Raw genomic sequence first — 19,819 nt, 5'->3', positions numbered from 1 at the left:
GACATTATTCTTAGTAAAGCATCACAAGAATGGAGAAGCATGAATCCTATGTACTCAATTTTGATATGAGGACAATTAATGATGATTAAGGATGAGGTGAAGGTGGGGTGGGGGAAGGGGAGAGCAGAGAGAGAAAGAAGGAGGGAGGGGTGGGGAAAGGAAGAGCAGGGAGAGGGAAGGAGGGAGAGGGGTGGGGCCTTGGTGTGTGCCACACCTTTTGGGGGCAAGAAAGGATTGTAAGAGGGACTTTACCTAAAAAATGCAATGAGTGTAACCTGGTTTCTTGTACCCTCAATGAATCCCCAACAATAAAAAAAAAAAAAATTCAATAAGTATGTCATGAGTCACATACAACTCATATATGCAGTGTAAAAACTGATTCTAGCGTCACTTGAGTTGCTTATAACTCACATACAGAAAACAAAAAATATCAAGTTTTTTGTTAAATTAGAAAGGATCATTTTATTTTGAAGTTTTTAGTCTATTTTTATAATAAAAAACTTTGACCCCCAAGGGAAAAAATTTTTTTTCTAGTTTGACAGTCAGTATGTTAAAAAGGAAATAATAGCGAAGCGCGGTGGCTCACACCTGTAATCCCAGCACTGTGGGAAGGTCAGGCCAGAGAATTGCATGACAGGAATTCAAGACTTGTCTGAGTGAGAGTGAGACCCCAAGTCATAAAAAAAAAAAAAAAAAATGAAAAACCCAGCCAGGCACCAAGGCAAGCGCCTGTAATACAAGTGGCTTCTGGAGGCTAAGCCAGTAGGATACCCACAGCCAGAGTCTGAGGTTGCAGTAGAGCTGTAACGCCATTGCACTCTGCTCAGGGCATAAGGTGGGACTCTGTCTCAACAAAAACAAAAAGAAAAAGGAAGAAAGAAAATCATAAAGAATAGATACCAGTGAAATATAAAGCAGAAAAAACTGAGTAAAATAAAATCACTGAATCCCCAAACCAAGTTTTCTGAAAGAACAATAGAACTGACATACCTCTAACTAGTTTGATCAAGTAAGATACAAATTAGCAGTATTAGGAAAGAAAGGCTCTGACTGCAGATGCTAAAATTATTAAAAGAATAAGGGCATATTATAAACAACTTTATGCAAACAAACTTGACTGCTTAGATAAAATGTATGATTTTCTCGACAGATATTTTCTAAATCAAGTTGAAAAAAAAAAAACCCTAAAATATAAAGCCCCTTAAATTAATAATTTAAAACACTAGGCCCAAATTACTTCTCTTGTGAATTCTATTAAAGAGTTAATGACAAAGTCTTTCAGAAAATAGATGCAGAGGGAATGTTTCTAATATTATTTTAAGAGGTCAACATAACCCTTACCAAAATCTATAAAAGATTTTATAAGCAATTTACAGACTAATATCCTTTATGAACACAGGACATTTTCAAGAAAATATTAGCAAATCAAACCTAGCAATATATATAAGGAATAATACAGCAGGATCAAGTGGAATTTATTCTAGAAATGCAAAGCTGGCATTAATCCATCAATACTATACTAATGGAACACAGGAGAAAAATCACGATTCTCTCCACAAATACAAAAAAAAATCTGACAAAATTCAATGTAAGTTCATTATGAAAACTCTCCAAAATCCAGAAAAAAAAGGAACTTCTTCAACTTGCATATGAAAAATCACGAAGCCAGGCAGGAAGAAATAGAAAATGTGAAAATTCTTATATTTACTAAAGAAATGAGATATTATCAAAAAACTTTCCACAAGAAAACTTCAGGCCCACATAACTATAGCTAGTATAATATAAACACAAAAACATGACAAATTACATCACAAGAAACAAAATTTATAAACCATTTTCATCATTAATGTATACGTAAAAATCTTTTTTTCTTTTTTTTTGCAGTTTTTTTTTGGCTGGGGCCAGGGTTAAACCCTCCACCTCCAGTATATGGGGCTGGCTCCCTACTCTTTCAGCCACAGGCGCTGCCCTACATAAAAATCTTTTAAAAAATTGGCAAATAGAGTTTTGTTATATATCAAAAGGAAGTTATCATCAGTCACAGTTTACTAAAGGAATGCAATGGTGGTTTAACATCCAAAAAAACAGGTCCTTAACACAATAATTAAGAAAATGCCATGAAGGCTATGTTAACCAGTTCGATGAAAATATTTCAAACTGTATATAAAACCAGCATATTGTACCTCATGATTGCATTATCGTACACAGCTATGATTTAATTTAAAAAAATAATAAAATATAAAAAAGGTCCTTATAATTCATCACATGAATAGAAAAATATTAAAACATAATTAATGTTAAAATATTATAGCAATGTTAAAATATTATAACATTAACCAAAAACAAACAAAGAAAAAAACATCTTCCAAACAATGACAGAAAAAGCATTTAATAAAATTCAGCCAGTCTTCATGAAAAAAATTCTCAGCAATCAAGAGTACAAGAAAACTCCTTTAATCAGGGGCCAGGTGTAGTGGCTCAGGCCTGTAACTCTAGCACTCTGGGAGGCTGAAGCAAGTAGCTCCCTTGAGCTCAGGAATTGGAGACCACCCGGAGCAAGAGTTAGACCCTGTCTCTACTAAAAAGATTGCCGGGCATTGTGACAGGCGCCTGTAGTCCCAGCCACTCAGGAGGCTGAGGCTAGAGGATTGCTTGTGCCCAAGAGTTGGAGGTTGCTGAAGAAAACTCTTAATCTGATAATTCATAAAAACCCAAGAATAAAGATAATATTTAATAATGGCAAGTTAGTAAGAATGGCTCATTACTACTTCTATTCAATATTGAACAAGTAGTAGCCAATGCAATATGGTAGGGAAAAAATAAAATAAAAGGCTTAGAAATTAGGATGGTGGGAGAAGAAAACTTTCTTCGTTAGTCACAAAAAATAATATAGAAAGTACACACACACCCCCAACAATTAGTACAGCAAGGACATTGGAAACAAACACAATATCCAACTAAAAAATAGAATTGCTATTTACTAGTATCAAGAATACAATGAAATTTTAAAAACAGTAATACTTAGAATAGCATTAAAAATATAAAATGAGGAATAATCTAAGATATACAATAACTCCAACAGAAAAACTATAAAATACGGAGAGAAAATACATTCTAGCTAAATAAATGGAATGATATCTCATATTTATGAACTAAACACCTAATTTATCAATTTTCTCCAAGCTAAACTATATCCCGCATAATTTCAGTCAAAATTTCAACTCTATGTATGTGTAAATTGACAAGCTATTATAAAATTCACATGGAAATGAAAAGGACAAAGAATAAATAAGCTGGCTGGGTACAGTGTCTCAAACCTGTAATCCTAACATTCTGGGAGGCAAGTCAATTGCTTGAGCTCAGGAGTTCGACACCAGCCTGTGCAAGAGCAAGCCCCTGTTGTTTCTGCTAACAACAGAAAAAGTAGCTGGGCATAGTGGGGCACACCTGTAGTCCCAGCTATTTGGGAGGCTGAGGCAAGAGTTTGAGGTTGTTATGAGCTACAATGATGCCACAGCACTCCCAAGGCAAAGATTGGGAGTGAGATTCTGTCTCAAAAAAAAAAGACATTAATGTACACAGCTATGATCTAATACTAATAAAAAAAAAGAGAGAAAGAAAGAAAAAAGCTAATTTTGAAGAACAAAAAAACAAACAAAACATAGATTCATACTATCAAATAGATTTACTATAAAATTAATAATTAAAGATAGTGTAACAGGAGACTTCCAACTTGGGTCTTCCTCTTCGGCAGAAGCTCTGATGCATTTTTACTGCTCCTGTATTCCTTTCTGCCTAGTAAAATTCTATCTTAACACTGATCTGTGGTCCATGGGTTCATTCTTTGACTTCCTGAGGCCAAGGACCTACTGAAGAAGAAATTCCCATAAAATATTTTGGGGCAATCATCTGGGATTGAAGATCTGTGATGGGTAACATATTCACTTGCCAAGAGAACACCCCACTGGGCTGCATTCTGAAGCACTGGGACGTGTTTGATCCCCAGACATGGAAAAAAGAAAGCATGGTTTTCTTCTGCACCCAGGCCCGGCCTCAGTATAGACTCGCCAAGGATGAACAATGGCCACCAGAGGGTACTCTAAATTATGACACCATTTTTCAATTAGATCTTTTTTGTAAACAAGAAGATAAGTGGTCTGAAGTGCCCTATGTGAAAGCTTTCTTTTTTCTACAACCCCCAACTATGCAAAATCTGTCAGATAGATCCAGCAGATCTCCTGGGCTGCAGTAACTTCCCCAAATGGCCAGAAAGAGAAGCTGTCACCACCTAGTTCAAACCCACCATCTACTTCTCCTGCACCTTCCTTCAAGCCTTTAGAAAACCCCAAGAAGGAGTCTGTTTCAGGAGTTTCTCCTGGTCCTGTTGGGACACCCAGAAAGCAACTGTATCCTGCTTTGTGACCTTTGGTTGAGACTGCAGGAGGTGAAAGGGGAAACGTCTATTAAAGTTATGGGAATAGATTCCTGGATACATCATGAGTAAAATCCTGGAACCCACCACTTGCTACAGAAGCAGACTGTGAAAAGAATCAACCACAGTCCATCTACACTTGTGAGCCTAAAGATTTGAAGTTATTATTTAGAAGCCACCAAGAGATATCATTAGGCCACAGTGAAAAGGGTTACGGTTGAAAACCTGATTCTGTTACAGACCCCTGGATCACCCTTTATCTCAGGAAACCCTAACCGCCCCCTTCTATTGATACAGGATTCCCCCATTCAAGCCTGGACCAGGGACCCCAGTTTCCTGGGCAATTTCATGAAAAGAATACCATACCCTAACATCTTGCCACACGTTAGAGAGATCAACCTAGATTTCCATTTATTGTGAACCCTGGATCACCCTCCTGAGGGACCCCTAAATGCTGCCCATATCCCTGCTCATCTTCAGCAGGAAGCAATTTGGAGCAGTCAGCGCTCCTTTTCCATAAGGGCAGTTAAAGCTTCTATTCGGAGAGGAAGGATTGATACAGGATTCCCCCACTCAGGGCAAGACAGGGATTCCCCCATTTTCTAGGCTCAGTTGAGCTCAGAAATCATTTATTAATATTATTATTATTATTATTATTTTAGAGACAGAGTCTCACTTTGTCACCCTCAGGAGAGTGCCGTGGTGTCACAGCCCATAGCAACTTCCAGCTCTTGGACTTAGGCGATTCTCTTACCTCAGCTTCCCAAGTAGCTGGGACTACAGGCGCCCACCACAAACACCTGGCTACTTTTTGTTGCAGTTTGGCCAGGGCTGGGTTCAAACCTACCACCCTGGGTACATGGGGGTGCCCTACTCACTGAGCCACAGGCACCGCTCAGAGCTCAGAAATCAGACCCCCATTTCCAGGCACAAACAGGCTGCCTTTTCCAGGCCACACCCTCTGGGCTTTAACAAGATCAGGAACAAAGCAGTCTGAGATGTTTTTTGGGTGGTTCCACCTTGAGTAGAAAGCACACACCCTAATCTCTTCCCTGAGACAAAAACTACAAAGACCTAATAAACTTGCCCTAGGAGAGGGACTGCATTCAACTTTGAAAGGATATTTTTCCACCTACCAAATCCTAGTCAAAATGTAATTCTCCAGACAATATAAACCCCTAAACAAAGGATCCAAGAGAGACTTCGACTTGGGTCTTCCTCTTTGCTAGAAGCTGTGCTGCTTTTTTTTTTTTTTTTTATTGCTTCTATATTCCTTTCTAATAAAATTCTATCTTACCACTGGGGGGGGGGGGGGGAAGATAGTGTAACATTGACAAGAAGATTTCATGTAATAAGAGTTCAGAACAGACCCATACATGTGTGTCCCCAGATTTGTGTTACAAATGACACTGCAGTGAGGTGGGGAAAGGATGATCTTTTCAATAAATGGTACAAGGTCAGCAAGATATCCACATTAAAAAAAAATAATAATAAAAAATATAACCCTTTCCTCCCAAAATTCCAGGTAGATTTAAGATCTAAATGTGAAAGGGTTGATAATAAAACTTACAGAATAAAACAGAAGAACATCTTATGACCTTGTAAATCAGTAAAGATTTTCTTCTTATAAGAACACAAAAAGTAGTAACTATTGGTGGGTATGCACACGCATAGAGGTTGGATTTTATAACAAACTTCTGTTCATCTAAAGGCAACATTGAGAGTGAAGGGAAAGCCACAGAGCAGAAGACAATTGTTATACAAAGTACATAAAGGACTCTTAAAAAAAAAAAGACATGACAACACAACAGAAAGAAAATAAACATATGAACTGATACCACTATACATCCCACAAAATGGCTAAAATGAATGGATACAGAACAACAAGAATTCTCATATTTTATTGAGAAATGTAAATTAGTATTCCTTTAGAAAACTGTTTGGCAAATATAAACAGAGGGTGCCAAAAAAATGTGTATGTGCCCATACTTATACACACATACTCAGTACTTCTCCAAAGCATACAATTGACAGAAATGTGTCAAAACGCATGTACATGGCAGCCCTAGTTGTAATTGACCCAAACGGGAAAACAAATGAAATGTTCCCTATAAGGGGCAGCGCCTAAGGCTCAGTGAGTAGGGCGCCAGCCCCATATACCGAGGGGGGGACGGGTTCGAACCCGACCCCAGCCAAACTGCAACAACAACAACAAAAATAAAAAATAGCTGGGCGTTGTGGCAGGTGCCTATAGTCCCAGCTACAGGAGGCTGAGGCAAGAGAATCGCCTAAGCCCAAGAGCTACAGGTTGCTGTGAGCTGTGTTGCCCCAGCACTCTACTGAGGGCAACAAAGACTGTCTCAAAAAAAGAAAAAAATTAAAAAAGAAATGTTCCCTATAAGAAGAACAGATAAATTGTGGTGTAATCTTACAATGGAACCCTATACATCAGTGAGAATGAATGACTTACAACTACATACAGTAACATGTCTGAATCTCACAAACATAATGCTGAGCTACAAGAAACACACATATTGTAGTATCATTTCACCATATGAAGTTCAATACCTTGCAAAATTAATCAATCTGTGATGTTAGACATCAGGATAACATTTCTTTGGGTGGGTGCTGGGTAATGACTACACAGGGGACACAAGGCAGTAGCATATGAGATACTGGTAACATATTATTCCTTGGTCTGGGTATTGTTTATACACATGTTCACTTTGTGAAAATCTACATTCTCATATGCACATTTCAAACAACAGTTCACTTAAAAAGATACAATAGAATTTTTTTTTTTTTTTTTTTTTTGAGACAGAGCCTCATTATGTCGCCCTTGTCACAGCTCACAGCAACCTCAAACTCTTGGGCTTAAGCAATTGTCTTGCCTCGGCCTCCCAAGTAGCTGGGACTACAGGTGCCCACCACAATGCCCTGCTGTTTTTTTGTTGCAGTTGTTTAGCTGGCCCAGGCTGAGTTTGAATCCGCCACCCTTGGTGTATGTGGCTGGCGCCATAATCACTGTGCTATGGGTGCCAAGCCACAACGTAATTTTTTTGAAGGCAAGTTGACACTTGCATGATTTGCATGTCTATATGAAACAATACAGATTGTGCATGTTGATAATCAATGTATTTCTGAAAAAGAACCAAGGACCTAAAAGACAACAAAACTTACTAAAATTTACTGGTACGAAGTGATAATAGTATGCATAATAGGCAAATCAATGGAACTAGAAAGAATAAAAAGTTACATAGTAGATAAAAGAATTTTTACTATGGTACAGATAGCATTTCAATACTTAAGAGCATTTACTTATGCACTTAAGTAAAAGCATTAAACCTATAAGTTATACGACAGGAAGAACACTGTCTAAAAGAAACAAGAGAATTTTGGTCAATGCTAATAATTAACTGAGTCACTGACTTTTAAAAAGATACCTTTGAAATAAGATGCTTTCTAAGACTTACAATCAAGTTAATTAAAAATTGAGAATTTTGGACAAGAGGAGATCAAAGTTAACTTAAAAGCCTGGGGCAAGTATACAAGATAATAAAATTAGAAACAGTCATCAGATTTACCCAGTAAAAATCAAGATTAGGCTAGTTGTGACCTAGAGGGAAAAAAAAGGGAATAAAAAGTAGCAGGATACTACGGATGAACTCGGTTACTGAACTGAGGAGTAAGGTTCCTGGGAGTCTAGGAGACAACCTATATTTACCACTTCATCCCCATCTTAATAGGCAACTACAAGTTGATGAATCCTGAACACTGTACAATGCACATAACACTGTGTTGTGTAAAATCTTTGTACCCTGAACCAGTCTAATTCAAGCCCGTATTTACCTTGCAAATGGAAGACGCATCGATGTGCACCATTTACTAATTCGTTTCTTCTCACTGGCTGGCAGTTGAAAGGAATTCTGATGGAACTATTTTTGAAAAGAGCAAAGAAGATGGAAAGAAAGTTTCTAACCTCATTAAAACATGTTGTTTTTTTTAAGTACCAAATTATACAATGACATCAATAGTAAAAGAACAATTTTTATTTTAGCCTTCAATAGTTTAATGAGAACAATGTGATGATAAGGTTATATAGCATGTTCATCCTTCATCATGCCAACCAAAGATAATAACTACCAATATTTTGGTATACAACCTTTCAAACATTCTTCTGTACACAGGAATAAATGCATATGGGTATACCCACATATATGTAATATCTTTACCTACATACGCAATAGATTCATGTTATATATGTATGCATATTATGTAACATATAGATTGGATTTTATATATTTTAAATAACTTCTAAAATTCAAAGTCTGAGTGATTTAACTATATCTTTTATATTTTTATTTATCTATTATTTTCTAAATTTCTGACACAAACATATTTTAATTACTTAATAAGGACCAGAAAATCAGTTAACAACACAACTATGTTTTTCTATGAGAGGGCTAAGCTATAACAGAAACAGGGGTATGGCCAGATTAACAAGCTGATGTTAAAATGCATATGAAAATGAAAAAGACCTAGAGTAGCTAAAGCAACTTAAAAAAAAAAAAGAAGTTAGAGAGTCAATGTAATTGAGACGGTGTAGTATTAGCTTAACAATAGTCAAATAGATCAATTAAATAGAACTGACTCCAGAAATGGACCCACACATATTTGGTCAATTTTTGACAAAGGCACAAAGCCAGATGGGGAACTTCGACTTCCACACCTCCCAAGCTATAACAAGGCAGCTCTCCTTCAAACCAGGGGTATTGTCAGAAAGGGTATGAGATACCCCAGTGTTGAAGAACACCTTCCTAACCAGCAATGTCAGTGGCCTGTTTTATATTTGTCTTACAAAAGGGTCAGTCAGGTATGGCCATTAAGAGGAGATAGAGGCTCGGCACCTGTAGCTCAAGTGGCTGAGGCGCCAGCCACATACACCTGAGCTGGCATGTTCGAATCCAGCCTGAGCCTGCCAAACAACAATGACAAGTATAACCAAAAATAGCTGGGTTGTTGTGGCAGGGGCCTGTAGTCCTAGCTACTTGGGAGGCTGGGGCAAGAGAATCGCTTAAGCCCAGGAGTTGGAGGTTGCTGTGAGCTCTGATGCCAAGGCACTCTACCCAGGGCAACAGATTGAGGCTCTGTCTCAAAAAAAAAAAAAAAAAAAGATAGAGAGAGATAGAGCAGAGACTCAGGAATAAACAAAGTTTATTGTACTCATAGGTCCTAGAGATAAGAGGCAGAGACTGCCACCACACAGGGTCACATGGAAAAGATAGCAGGGTGATGAGGGTGAGAGGCAAGTTCAGGCCAGAGTCTTTACTGGAATTTCCACAAGAAAGGCAAGGCAGGGCAGGGTGAACAGTCTAGTATTGGCTAGTTTGGAGTAATTTTGGCAGGTAGGTTCTAAGATATAGAAGAGGTCCCCAGTTGTCTAGTGCCCGGTCCAAGGATGATCAGAGCAGAGGAATATTACCCTCTGGGATGTAAGGGCCAGATAGGGGAAGTATAGCTCTGGATTAATTAGTTTGCATATCAAAGGTGCTATGGCTTGATGTCGCCTCTAAAACTGACACTGAACTTTAATTGCCACTGTGATGGTATTAAGAGGTAGGCCCTTTAAGAGAGGATGAGTAGTGGATAGATTATGCCTCATTATCATAGGAGTGGGTTAGTTATCGTGGGAGCTTGGCCTCTTTTTCTCTCTGTTTTGCATGCTTGCTTACCCTCTGCCATGGGATGACCCTCACCAGACACCAGTGCTTTTAGACTGCCTCAGATCTATAAACCAAATAAATCTCTGTTCTTCATAAATTACCCAGTTGGGTATTCTGTTATAGGAGTAGAAAATGGACTAAAAAATGGTATGCTCCTGGCTCAGCATTCCGAAGAATTGCTTAGCCCTGGGAAGGACAGTGCCTCCTCGGGCAATTATGACTTTAGAGATGTCAAAACATCATAATATACAGAAAATAAAACATGTACACTACATATCACTACTTGGTGGTAAGAAAGAACCTCCCTTCATCTACTCTATGCAGAGGAGGTCCAATTTAGAAATAGGATTTTCATCACTCTTCAGTGATAACAACCGCTGCCTTCACGCTCCCTCTTTGCCTGGTTTTACTAGAAACCACAAAAGTAATGAGGTGCCCCTCCCTATTTCAGCCAGGGTGACATCAGCCCAAACTTTCAGCCCCATTCATTGGGTGTCAACAGAGGCTGGATGGGAAATCTAAAATTCAGCCCCCACTTGGCAGTAGGCAGCACCTCCCCTAATCACCAGCATTCGTATCAAAGAGGTCCAATAAAACAGAAGATTAAATAAGATCCTTTGTCTCATAAGATAATAGACCTATTATGTCTAAGATATAATCAAATCATTCATACCAAAAATTAGAAAATTCTCAATATGAATGAGAAAACAATCAACAGACAACATGGAGATGGCACAAATGTTGGGATCATTTGTCAAGGATTTTAATGCAATCATCATAAAAATGCTTCAACAAGTAATTACTACTGTTTAAAACAAACGAAGTCTCAGCAACTAAACAGAAGACATAAAGAATCAAATGGAGGCTCAGCGCCTGTAGCTCAAATGGCTAAGGCACCAGCCACATACACCAGAGCTGGTGGGTTCGAATCCAGCCCGGGCCCGCCAAACAACAATGACACCTACAAACAAAAAATGGCCAGGTGTTGTGGCAGGTGTTGTAGTCCTAGCTACTTGGGAGGCTGAGGTAAGAGAATCGCTTGAGCCCAGGAGTTGGGGGTTGCTATGAGCTGTGATACCACAGCACTCTACCCAGGGTTAACAACTTGAGGCTCTGTCTCAAAAATAAACAAAAACAGAAAAACAAAAAAACCCCACACATCACAAAATCTCAAAACTGCAGATGCTGGCGTGGATGTGGAGAGAAGGGAATACTTTTACACTGCTGGTGGGACTGCAAACTTTCTGGAAGGAAGTATGGAGAAACCTCAAAGCACTCAAGCTAGACCTCCCATTTGATCCTGCAATCCCATTACTGGGCATCTACCCAGAAGGAAAAAAATCCTTTTATCATAAGGACACTTGTACTAGACTGTTTATTGCAGCTCAATTTACAATCGCCAAAATGTGGAAACAGCCTAAATGCCCACCAACCCAGGAATGGATTAACAAGCTGTGGTATATGTATACCATGGCATACTATTCAGCCATTAAAAAAATGGAGACTTTACATCCTTTGTATTAACCTGGATGGACGTGGAAGACATTATTCTTAGTAAAGCATCACAAGAATGGAGAAGCTTGAATCCTATGTACTCAATTTTGATATGAGGACAATTAATGACAATTAAGGTCATGGTGGGGGTGGGGAAAGGGGAGAGCAGAGAGAGAAAGAAGGAGGGAGGGGTGGGGAAAGGAAGAGCAGAGAGAGGGAAGGAGGGAGGGGGGTGGGGCCTTGGTGTGTGCCTCACCTTTTGGGGGCAAGACACTATTGTAAGAGGGACTTTACCTAACAAATGCAATCAGTGTAACCTGGCTTATTATACCCTCAATAAATCCCCAACAATAAAAATAAATAAATAAATAAATGAATGAATAAAAAAGAATCAAATGGAAATTTAAAACTGAAAAAATATAATAACCAAATAAAATTTAAAAATCCAATGGGCTCAAAAGCAAAACAGAGAGGACAGAGGAGGGATAAAAATCAGTGAACCTGAAAGTAGAATAAGAGAAATTATCCAAACTGAACTATACAAGAGAGAAAAGAAACTGAAAAAATTGACAGAGGGTTCAGGTATTTGTAGGACTATGGCAAAATACACAGCACTTATACCCTCAGAGTTCTAGAAGGAAAGGAGGAAGAGGACAGGGATAGAAAAGAATTTAATGGCTGAAAGTGTCTCGAACTTGGTAAAGACATCAACCCACAGATTCAAGAGGCTGATGAATGAACCCCCAAAAGGATAAACCCAAAGAAATTCATGCCAAAACACACCTCAAAGTCAAAATTCTCAAAACTAAAGATAATGAAAAAGATCTGAAAGCAGGGAGAGAGAAATGACATCTTACCTAGAGAGTTAAGAAAAAATAAAAAATAAGCAGACTCAAAGTTAGAAAAGTAACAATAAAGTAAACCACAGAAAAAGAGAAGTAAAGATAAAAGCAAAACTTATTAAGTTTGAAACACCAAAATAATAGAACTCAAAATTAAATCTCAAAGCTGGAAGTGATGGAAGGCTGAGGAAAGAGAATCCCTTAAGCCCATGAGTTTGAGGTTGAGGTTGCTGTGAGCTGTGATGCCATAGCACTCTACCGAGGGTAACAAACTTAGACTCTGTCTTAAAAAAAAAAAAAAAAAAAAAATTATATTTCAAAGATGGGTGCTGAGTGAGGTACCTGGAACCTTAACCTTAGCACTCTCGGGAGACTGGGGTAGTGGATTGCTTGAGCTCAGGAGTTCAAAACCAGCCTGAGCAAGAGGGAGACCCCATCTCTACTAAAAAACAAACAAACAAACAAAAAAAAAAAAAAACTAGCTGAGGTATCATGAGGCCAGGGCATCTCTTGAGCCTAAAAATTTGAGGTTGCTATTCGCTACAATGCCATGGCACTCTACCCAGGGCAACAGAGTGAGACTCTGTCTCAAACAAATAAATAAATATGATGGCGTCTGTGGCTCAGTGAGTAGGGCGCCAGCCCCATATACTGAGGGTGGTGGGTTTGAACCCGGCCCTGGCCAAACTGCAACAAAAAAAAGTTGGGCATTGTGGCGGGCGCCTGTAGTCCCAGCTACTCAGGAGGCTGAGGCAAGAGAATCCCCTAAACCCAAGAGCTGGAGGTTGCTGTGATGCCATAGCACTCTAAAGAGGGTGACAAAGCAAGACTCTGTTCTAATAAATAAATAAATAAATTTATTTCAAAGATGGCTCTTTTAAAAAGAACAAAATAAAAATAGAAAAACTGCAACAAGCTAACACTGTGAAAGTAAGACAGGGAAAGCCCAAATAGACAAAATTTGTCAACTGGGGAAACAGGCAAAAATAAAAGAATGACAGACTACTTTGGTCAACTCTGTAAAAATCAGTTTAAAAATTTGGAAATAGATAATTTTCTAAGGAAAAATAATTTAATAAAACTGATCACAGATGTTCAGCGCCCATAGCTGGTGAGTAGGGCACCGTCCACATACACTGAGGCTGGTGGGTTTGAGCCTGGCCTGGGCCTGCTAGACAACAAGGACAACTGCAACCAAAAAATAGCCAGGCGTTGTGGCGGGTGCCTGTGGTCCCAGTTACTTGGGAGGCTGAGGCAAGAGAATTGCTTAAGCCCAAGAGTTTAAAGTTGCTGTGAGCTGTGACACCACCGCACTCTACCCAAGGGAGACATAGTAAGACTATGTCACAAAAAAAAAAAACCAAAAAACTGATCACAGAATAGACTTTCTCCTAAGCAGACCAATATCCACAAAAGAAATAAAGTTAACAAAGAGCTATTACCATTCCCACCAAAACAGTCCCAGATCCAGATGGATTCCACAGAAGAATTCTACCTTTAAAGAAAAATAATCCTAATACTATATCATTTTTCCAGAGCACAGAAAAAAAGTATCCAAATTCTTTTTCTGAGTTTAGTACATATAACATTTTTAATCAATGGCTAAATACTATATAGAGAGAAATCTTCCTCCCTTCACAGTAGCTTCAAAGAAAATGAAATACCTTGGAATATACCTAACAAAGGATAAGAAGGATCTCTACAGGGAGAACTATGGAACCCTGAGAAAAAGAAACAGCAGAAAAAATTAATAAAGAAGAACAGGGTGGTACCTGTGGCTCCATGTGTAGGGTGCCGGCCCCATATACCAAGGGTGGTGGGTTTGAACCCGGCCACGGCCAAACTGCAACAAAAAAATAGCTGGGCATTGTGGCTGAAGCAAGAGAATTGCCTAAGCCCAGGAGTTGGAGGTTGCTGTGATGCCATGGCACTCTACCAAGGGCGATAAAGTCAGACTCTTATCTCTAAAAAAATAAAATAAAATAAATGGAAGAACATACCATGTTCATAGCTGGGAAGAATCAACATTGTTAAAATGTCCATACTATCCAAAGCAATCTACAGATTTAAAGCAATCCCCATTAAAACACCAAAACCACACTTTGAAGAACTCTAAAGAATAGTTCTTTGTTTCATATGGAACCACAAAAAAAAAAAAAAAAATAGCCTAAGCAATTCTAAACTAAAAACAAATCTGGAGGCATCAACACTACCAGATTTCAGGTGATACTACAAGTCTATATTGATCAAAATGGCATTCTGGCATAAAAAGAAACAAAGATCTATGGAACAAAATAAAAAATGCAAAGATAAAACCAGCCTCCTACTGCCATCTGATCTTCGATAAACTAAACAAAAGCATACACTTTTTTTTCTGGTTATTAGGCCTTTGTCAGATTTGTAACATGCAAACAGAAAAGACGCAAACAGGGAAAAGAATCCCTATTTAATGAATGATGCTGGGAACACGTTAGCCACATGTGAAAAACTGAAACTGGACCCCACCTCTCACCACTGACAAAAATTAACTCAGGCAAGATAGATAAAAGATTTTTTTTTTTTGAGACAGTCTCACTATGTCGCCCTCTGTAGAATGCCATGATGTCACAGCTCACAGCAACCTCAAACTCTTGGGCTTAAGAGATTCTCTTGCCTCAGCCTCCCAAGTAGATGGGACTACAGGCACCTGCCACAACGCCCGGATCTTTTTTTTGTTTAGTTGTCGTTGTTTAGCAGGTCCCAGGCTGTGTTCAAACCCACCAGCCTCCGTGTATGTGGTTGTACTGAGCGACAGGAAACAAGCCATGAATAAAAGATTTAAATCTAACACACTAAATGATAACAATTCTAGAAAAAAGTGTGGGAAAACTTTTTTTTTTTTTTTGGAGACAGAGTCTCACTATGTCACCCTGGGTAGAATGCCGTGTGTCACAGTTCACAGTAACCTCCAATTCTTGGGCTTAAGTGACAACGCTGGGCAATTTTTTGGTTGCAGTTGTCATTGTTGTTTTAGCAGGCCAGAGCCTTATTGAGCATTTTTCCTCAGCTTCGGAGTACATGGCCGGCGCCCTACTCACTGAGCTACAGGTGCCGAGCCAGGAAAAACTCTTGATGACCTAGGCCTGGGACATTTTATGAAGAAGACCCCATTGGCAATTGTAGCAACACCAAATAAATAACTGGGAACTGATGAAGCTAAAAAGCTTCTGCACAGCTGAGGGCACAACAGCTAAAGCAAACGGAAAACCTTCAGAATGGGAGAAGATATTCTGACAAATGTGACAAAGGCCTAACAACCCAAACCTACAGAGAACTCAAAGTAATAAACTAGAAAAGAGCAAACAACCCCATTTATCACTGGGCGAGCCTTTTGGCTAAGACCAACTGTCATTTCTCTCCTTAATAATTTTATAAATAAACCAACAGTGGTATTAGCCAACTCTGTCAGAGACTCAACTAATCTGCAAAGACTCAGCTAAGTCTAAAAAAATAAAGAACTGGCAAAAGCGTTACCACTTTAGTTAAAACCATCTATTAGTATACACAAGTAATTAAAACCGGAAGACAGAATGAAATTATTTAGGGAGAATGAATATAGACAGAAAAGAGCAGAAACTGAGTCCTAGGGTGCTCTCAAAACTCAGCTGTCAGGATGATAAAGAGGAACTAGCAAACAGCCCGAAAAAGAATAGCCAGAAAGGCAGTAAGAGATTTAAGAGAGTGATGTCCTGAAAGTCATGAAGGTTGATAGAAGAACCAGGGATTACTCACGGGTTTTTGCAACATAGACATCAGTGGGCACTTTCAGAAGAGCAGCTTACTGCAGGGGTGGTGAAAACCAATTGGAGTGGGTTCAAGAGTTCCCAGAGAAAGTGGGAACAACTCTCTCAAAAAGTTTTTCTTAAAGGCAAGGACAGAACTGAGATAGTAGCTGGGAAGTTAAGTGGACTAGAAGGTTTCTGTTTTTGTTTTTTTAAGGTAAGAAATAACATTTTTGCATCCTGATGTGAATAATCCAGAAAGGAGGGAAAAAAAATAATGATGCGAGAAAGGAAGGCATTCTACCCTCACTTCAAGCCAACAGTGAAAGACAACCCAGTGTCTAATAACAGGCACCTAGTTAAACAGAACAGAAGTCTATTCTAGATCTAGTCTAAGCAGCACTAAAATAGAATGGGAAAGCACTCCATGCTTTCCATGGAGAGATCCCTAAAATACATCACATAAAATAAGGTCTAGAGCAGTATGCTATCTGTTACGTAAGAAAGAAAATTAAGAAAATATTTATAATTTGTATTTGTTCTTCTAGAAAAAAATAAATGAGAGAAGTTACCTGCATGATGCATGAGAAGTAGGGAGAAAGGAGAATGGAGAAGAAAATAGCTGGAGGTAGGACAAAAGCACATGAGAAGCTTCATTCTACACTGTTCTATATTGTTACAATGTTAAAACCACATGTCCATATGACCTATCATCCTTTCCCACCAAACAACTACAGAGAAAGGAATTACAAAACTTCATAAGCAAAAGTTAGTCTATTAAATAATGCACTGAAGAAAGAGACACCGAGATTGTGTGCTATGCCTTCTTTCTCCAGCTTCTGCATCTACCTGCTCTCCATTTTCTACTTTTCCTTAACCGAGGTGCTGATCTCAGCCCTCTTCCAGTTTCACAAAGAAAACCACACAAAAAGCATTTGAGAACAATGGTGACCACCAAAAGATTCTTAAAGAACCAACGAAAGTTCTTTATATCCCATTAACTCACAACAAATAGTTGAGCAATTTTTAGGGCTATCAGTCCTCCAAGGTTCTTGGGGGTATGGGTGGTGACACTCCCACATCTCCCCAAATAAGGGAGAGATGTGGTTGGACATGTGGTTTTAACATTGTAACAATATAGAACAGTGTAGAATGAAGCTTCCTGTTACTTTCCAAGTTAATTCCCGTACTGACTCTGTATTCCAGCGGCTGTCATCAGATTCCCCTCTTAGCAGTTTATTCAGGGCAATTCTGTACCTTCAAACAAAACAAAGCCTCCTCCCTGACTACTCTCACCCACCAGTGAAAAACAGTTCTTAAAGATTGCTAAATAAGTACAAAGACACACCCCTGGTCACTGGTTGTCCTAGGCATCCCATTTAATAATGCTAGCAGCTAGCCACACCACCTGAAAACATTATTCCATAGGGACATTTACACAAATCCTTTCTTCATCCAAATATGGATTAAGTTAGACCATAAAGTACCTATTCTTTGGCTAGCTTTCATAAAAATCTGACAGAAGAGCTAAATATTGACCACATAGGTTGAAAGAGCTCACACTTTCTTACCACAAAGACAATGCATTTAAATTTAGTAAAAAGCCTTATAAGTGCAGAAAAAAAAAGTAACTAGCATTTATTTTACTTTCTATTGTCAGAACACAGGCTAGCCTCATTTAACTCATTATAATAACTCTCTGTAAGTACACTACCATTATCCATACCTGACAGATGAGAAAACTAAGGTCCAAAGAGTTTAAGTCCATGGTCATAAAACCAGAAGTAGATAAACTGGGATCTTATATAGGTAATCCCATTTAAAAGACAGGCTTTGAACCATTACAGTGCCTCCAGAATCTATCAAGGAATTCATCTAAAACTGAGACTTTAGCCTGGGCACAATGGTTCATGCCTGTAATCCTAGCACTTGGGAGGCCAAGGTGGGAGGATCACTATAGGACAGGAGTTTGAGACCAGCCTGAGCAACACCACAAGATACTGTCTCTACAAAAAATAGAAAAATTTACCCAGAGTGGTAGCACATGCATGTAGTCACGAGACTGAGGCAGGAGAATCTGCTGAGCCTAGGAGTTAGCAGTTACTGTGAGCTATGATGACATCACTATAATCTACCCCATGGGCTACACAATAAGACCCTGTCTAAAAAAAAAATTGAGGGGCAGCGCCTGTGGCTCAAAGGAGTAGGGAGCCAACCCCATATGCCGGAGGTGGCAGGTTCAAACCCAGCCCTGGCCAAAAACTGCAAAAAAAAAAAAAAAATTGAGATTTTACTATCCTTTCTTTGGTTTATATATTAAATATAGTATGCATTGTGCTTTCTCCCTAACTACCCTTCGCAGCTCTACTTTTCCTATTTAAATACTTGGGTTAATTTCACTATATTTGGTCTTTCTCCCTTTCTGATTTTGTACAGATTTTATTTTCCTTACGCTAGATTATGAGAGCTTTTTATAACTACTGATAATATTAATGCTTTGGCGGCCATATGTTTAAATAATTTCCTCAGTTTGCAATTTACCTTTCATTTTTATCCATTAATAGCTTGATCGTTTCTATCTTTGCTCCAGGTATAGAAAGGCCTCTCCTATCTAACTTGAATTCATATGTATTTTCTTCATATTTTATATGATTTCCTTTTGTGCATTAGAATCCATATAGGATTCATTTTAGAGAATGGTATAAAGTAAGATATGCCTTTATTTTTTCACCAAATACAATGCACTTGGGTCCATCTTATTTTCAGGAAATGATATAAATTCTTTCCTATTTGAAATGCCACTTTTCTATTAATGTCTTCATGTTTCTAAGTCTGTTTAGGGGCCAATATAGGCCACTGAGCTGTCTTTTTTTTTAAATAGAAACATAATTTTCATATAAAAACTTCAATAACTGATTATTCAAAATGATACTATGCTGTTAGCCAGTTGACTGATATTATCATTCCTTTGTACAAAGCTTAAAATATGAATCTTTAACTTTCATGCTATTTAGTCTCAATTATCCTCCGTAATCTAAAAACATATAAATTCTACTCACCTCAGAAAGACTGCTCATTTCAATGGCAGTTATCAAATTATTATTCATGAGAGCTTCTATTTCTATAAGCTTCTTATTCTGCATATGAAAAATAAAGAACCCTTTTAATCAGTTAAAACTTGGAGTTTATTATAATACCATGCACTTACGAAGGTCATCAGTGTGAGAAAATTTAGAAATTGAAATCATGTTGAGCTAAAAATCAAGATCACACTGAGCTATAAAGGTACTAGTGCATTTACAGTTCGGTCAAAATAGCCACAAGCAGACATACACACACAATTTGAATGCTTCTGACTATCAATTATAAATTTTCCCACAAACATTCTCCTGTCTTCTCAATAAAAGATCACATGCAGGAGAATATAGTTTGTCAGTCACAGGAATTTAACCCTCAAGTACAATAGGTCATTTTTTGCCTTTTAAGTTCTACTCATTTGGATCTAGATCTATAGTTGCAGCCTAGCTAAATCAGTAAGAAGTTGCAAGGAAAAGCAACACCTATAAT

The 19,819-nt window shown here is 38.4% G+C and overlaps 1 protein-coding gene across 3 annotated transcripts in view; it reads right to left on the bottom strand.

Annotated features, from left to right (window-relative positions):
* The window catches only part of SGO2 (shugoshin 2), a 64,832-nt gene that overhangs the window by 20,766 nt on the left and 24,247 nt on the right, over window positions 1-19,819 (bottom strand). For all 3 annotated transcript variants that reach the window (XM_053596292.1, XM_053596293.1, XM_053596291.1), the window contains 2 exons: window positions 19,312-19,389; window positions 8,282-8,367 (listed from right to left, as the gene is read on the bottom strand). In XM_053596292.1, the coding sequence (XP_053452267.1) occupies window positions 8,282-8,367; window positions 19,312-19,389 (164 nt within the window). The remainder of the gene's footprint in view (window positions 1-8,281; window positions 8,368-19,311; window positions 19,390-19,819) is intronic.

Source organism: Nycticebus coucang, chromosome 7 (genome assembly GCF_027406575.1).
Source record: "Nycticebus coucang isolate mNycCou1 chromosome 7, mNycCou1.pri, whole genome shotgun sequence".
NCBI lineage: Eukaryota > Metazoa > Chordata > Mammalia > Primates > Lorisidae > Nycticebus > Nycticebus coucang.
The sequence above is the reverse complement of the archived record's forward strand: the minus strand, read 5'-3'. Positions and strand labels throughout refer to the sequence as shown.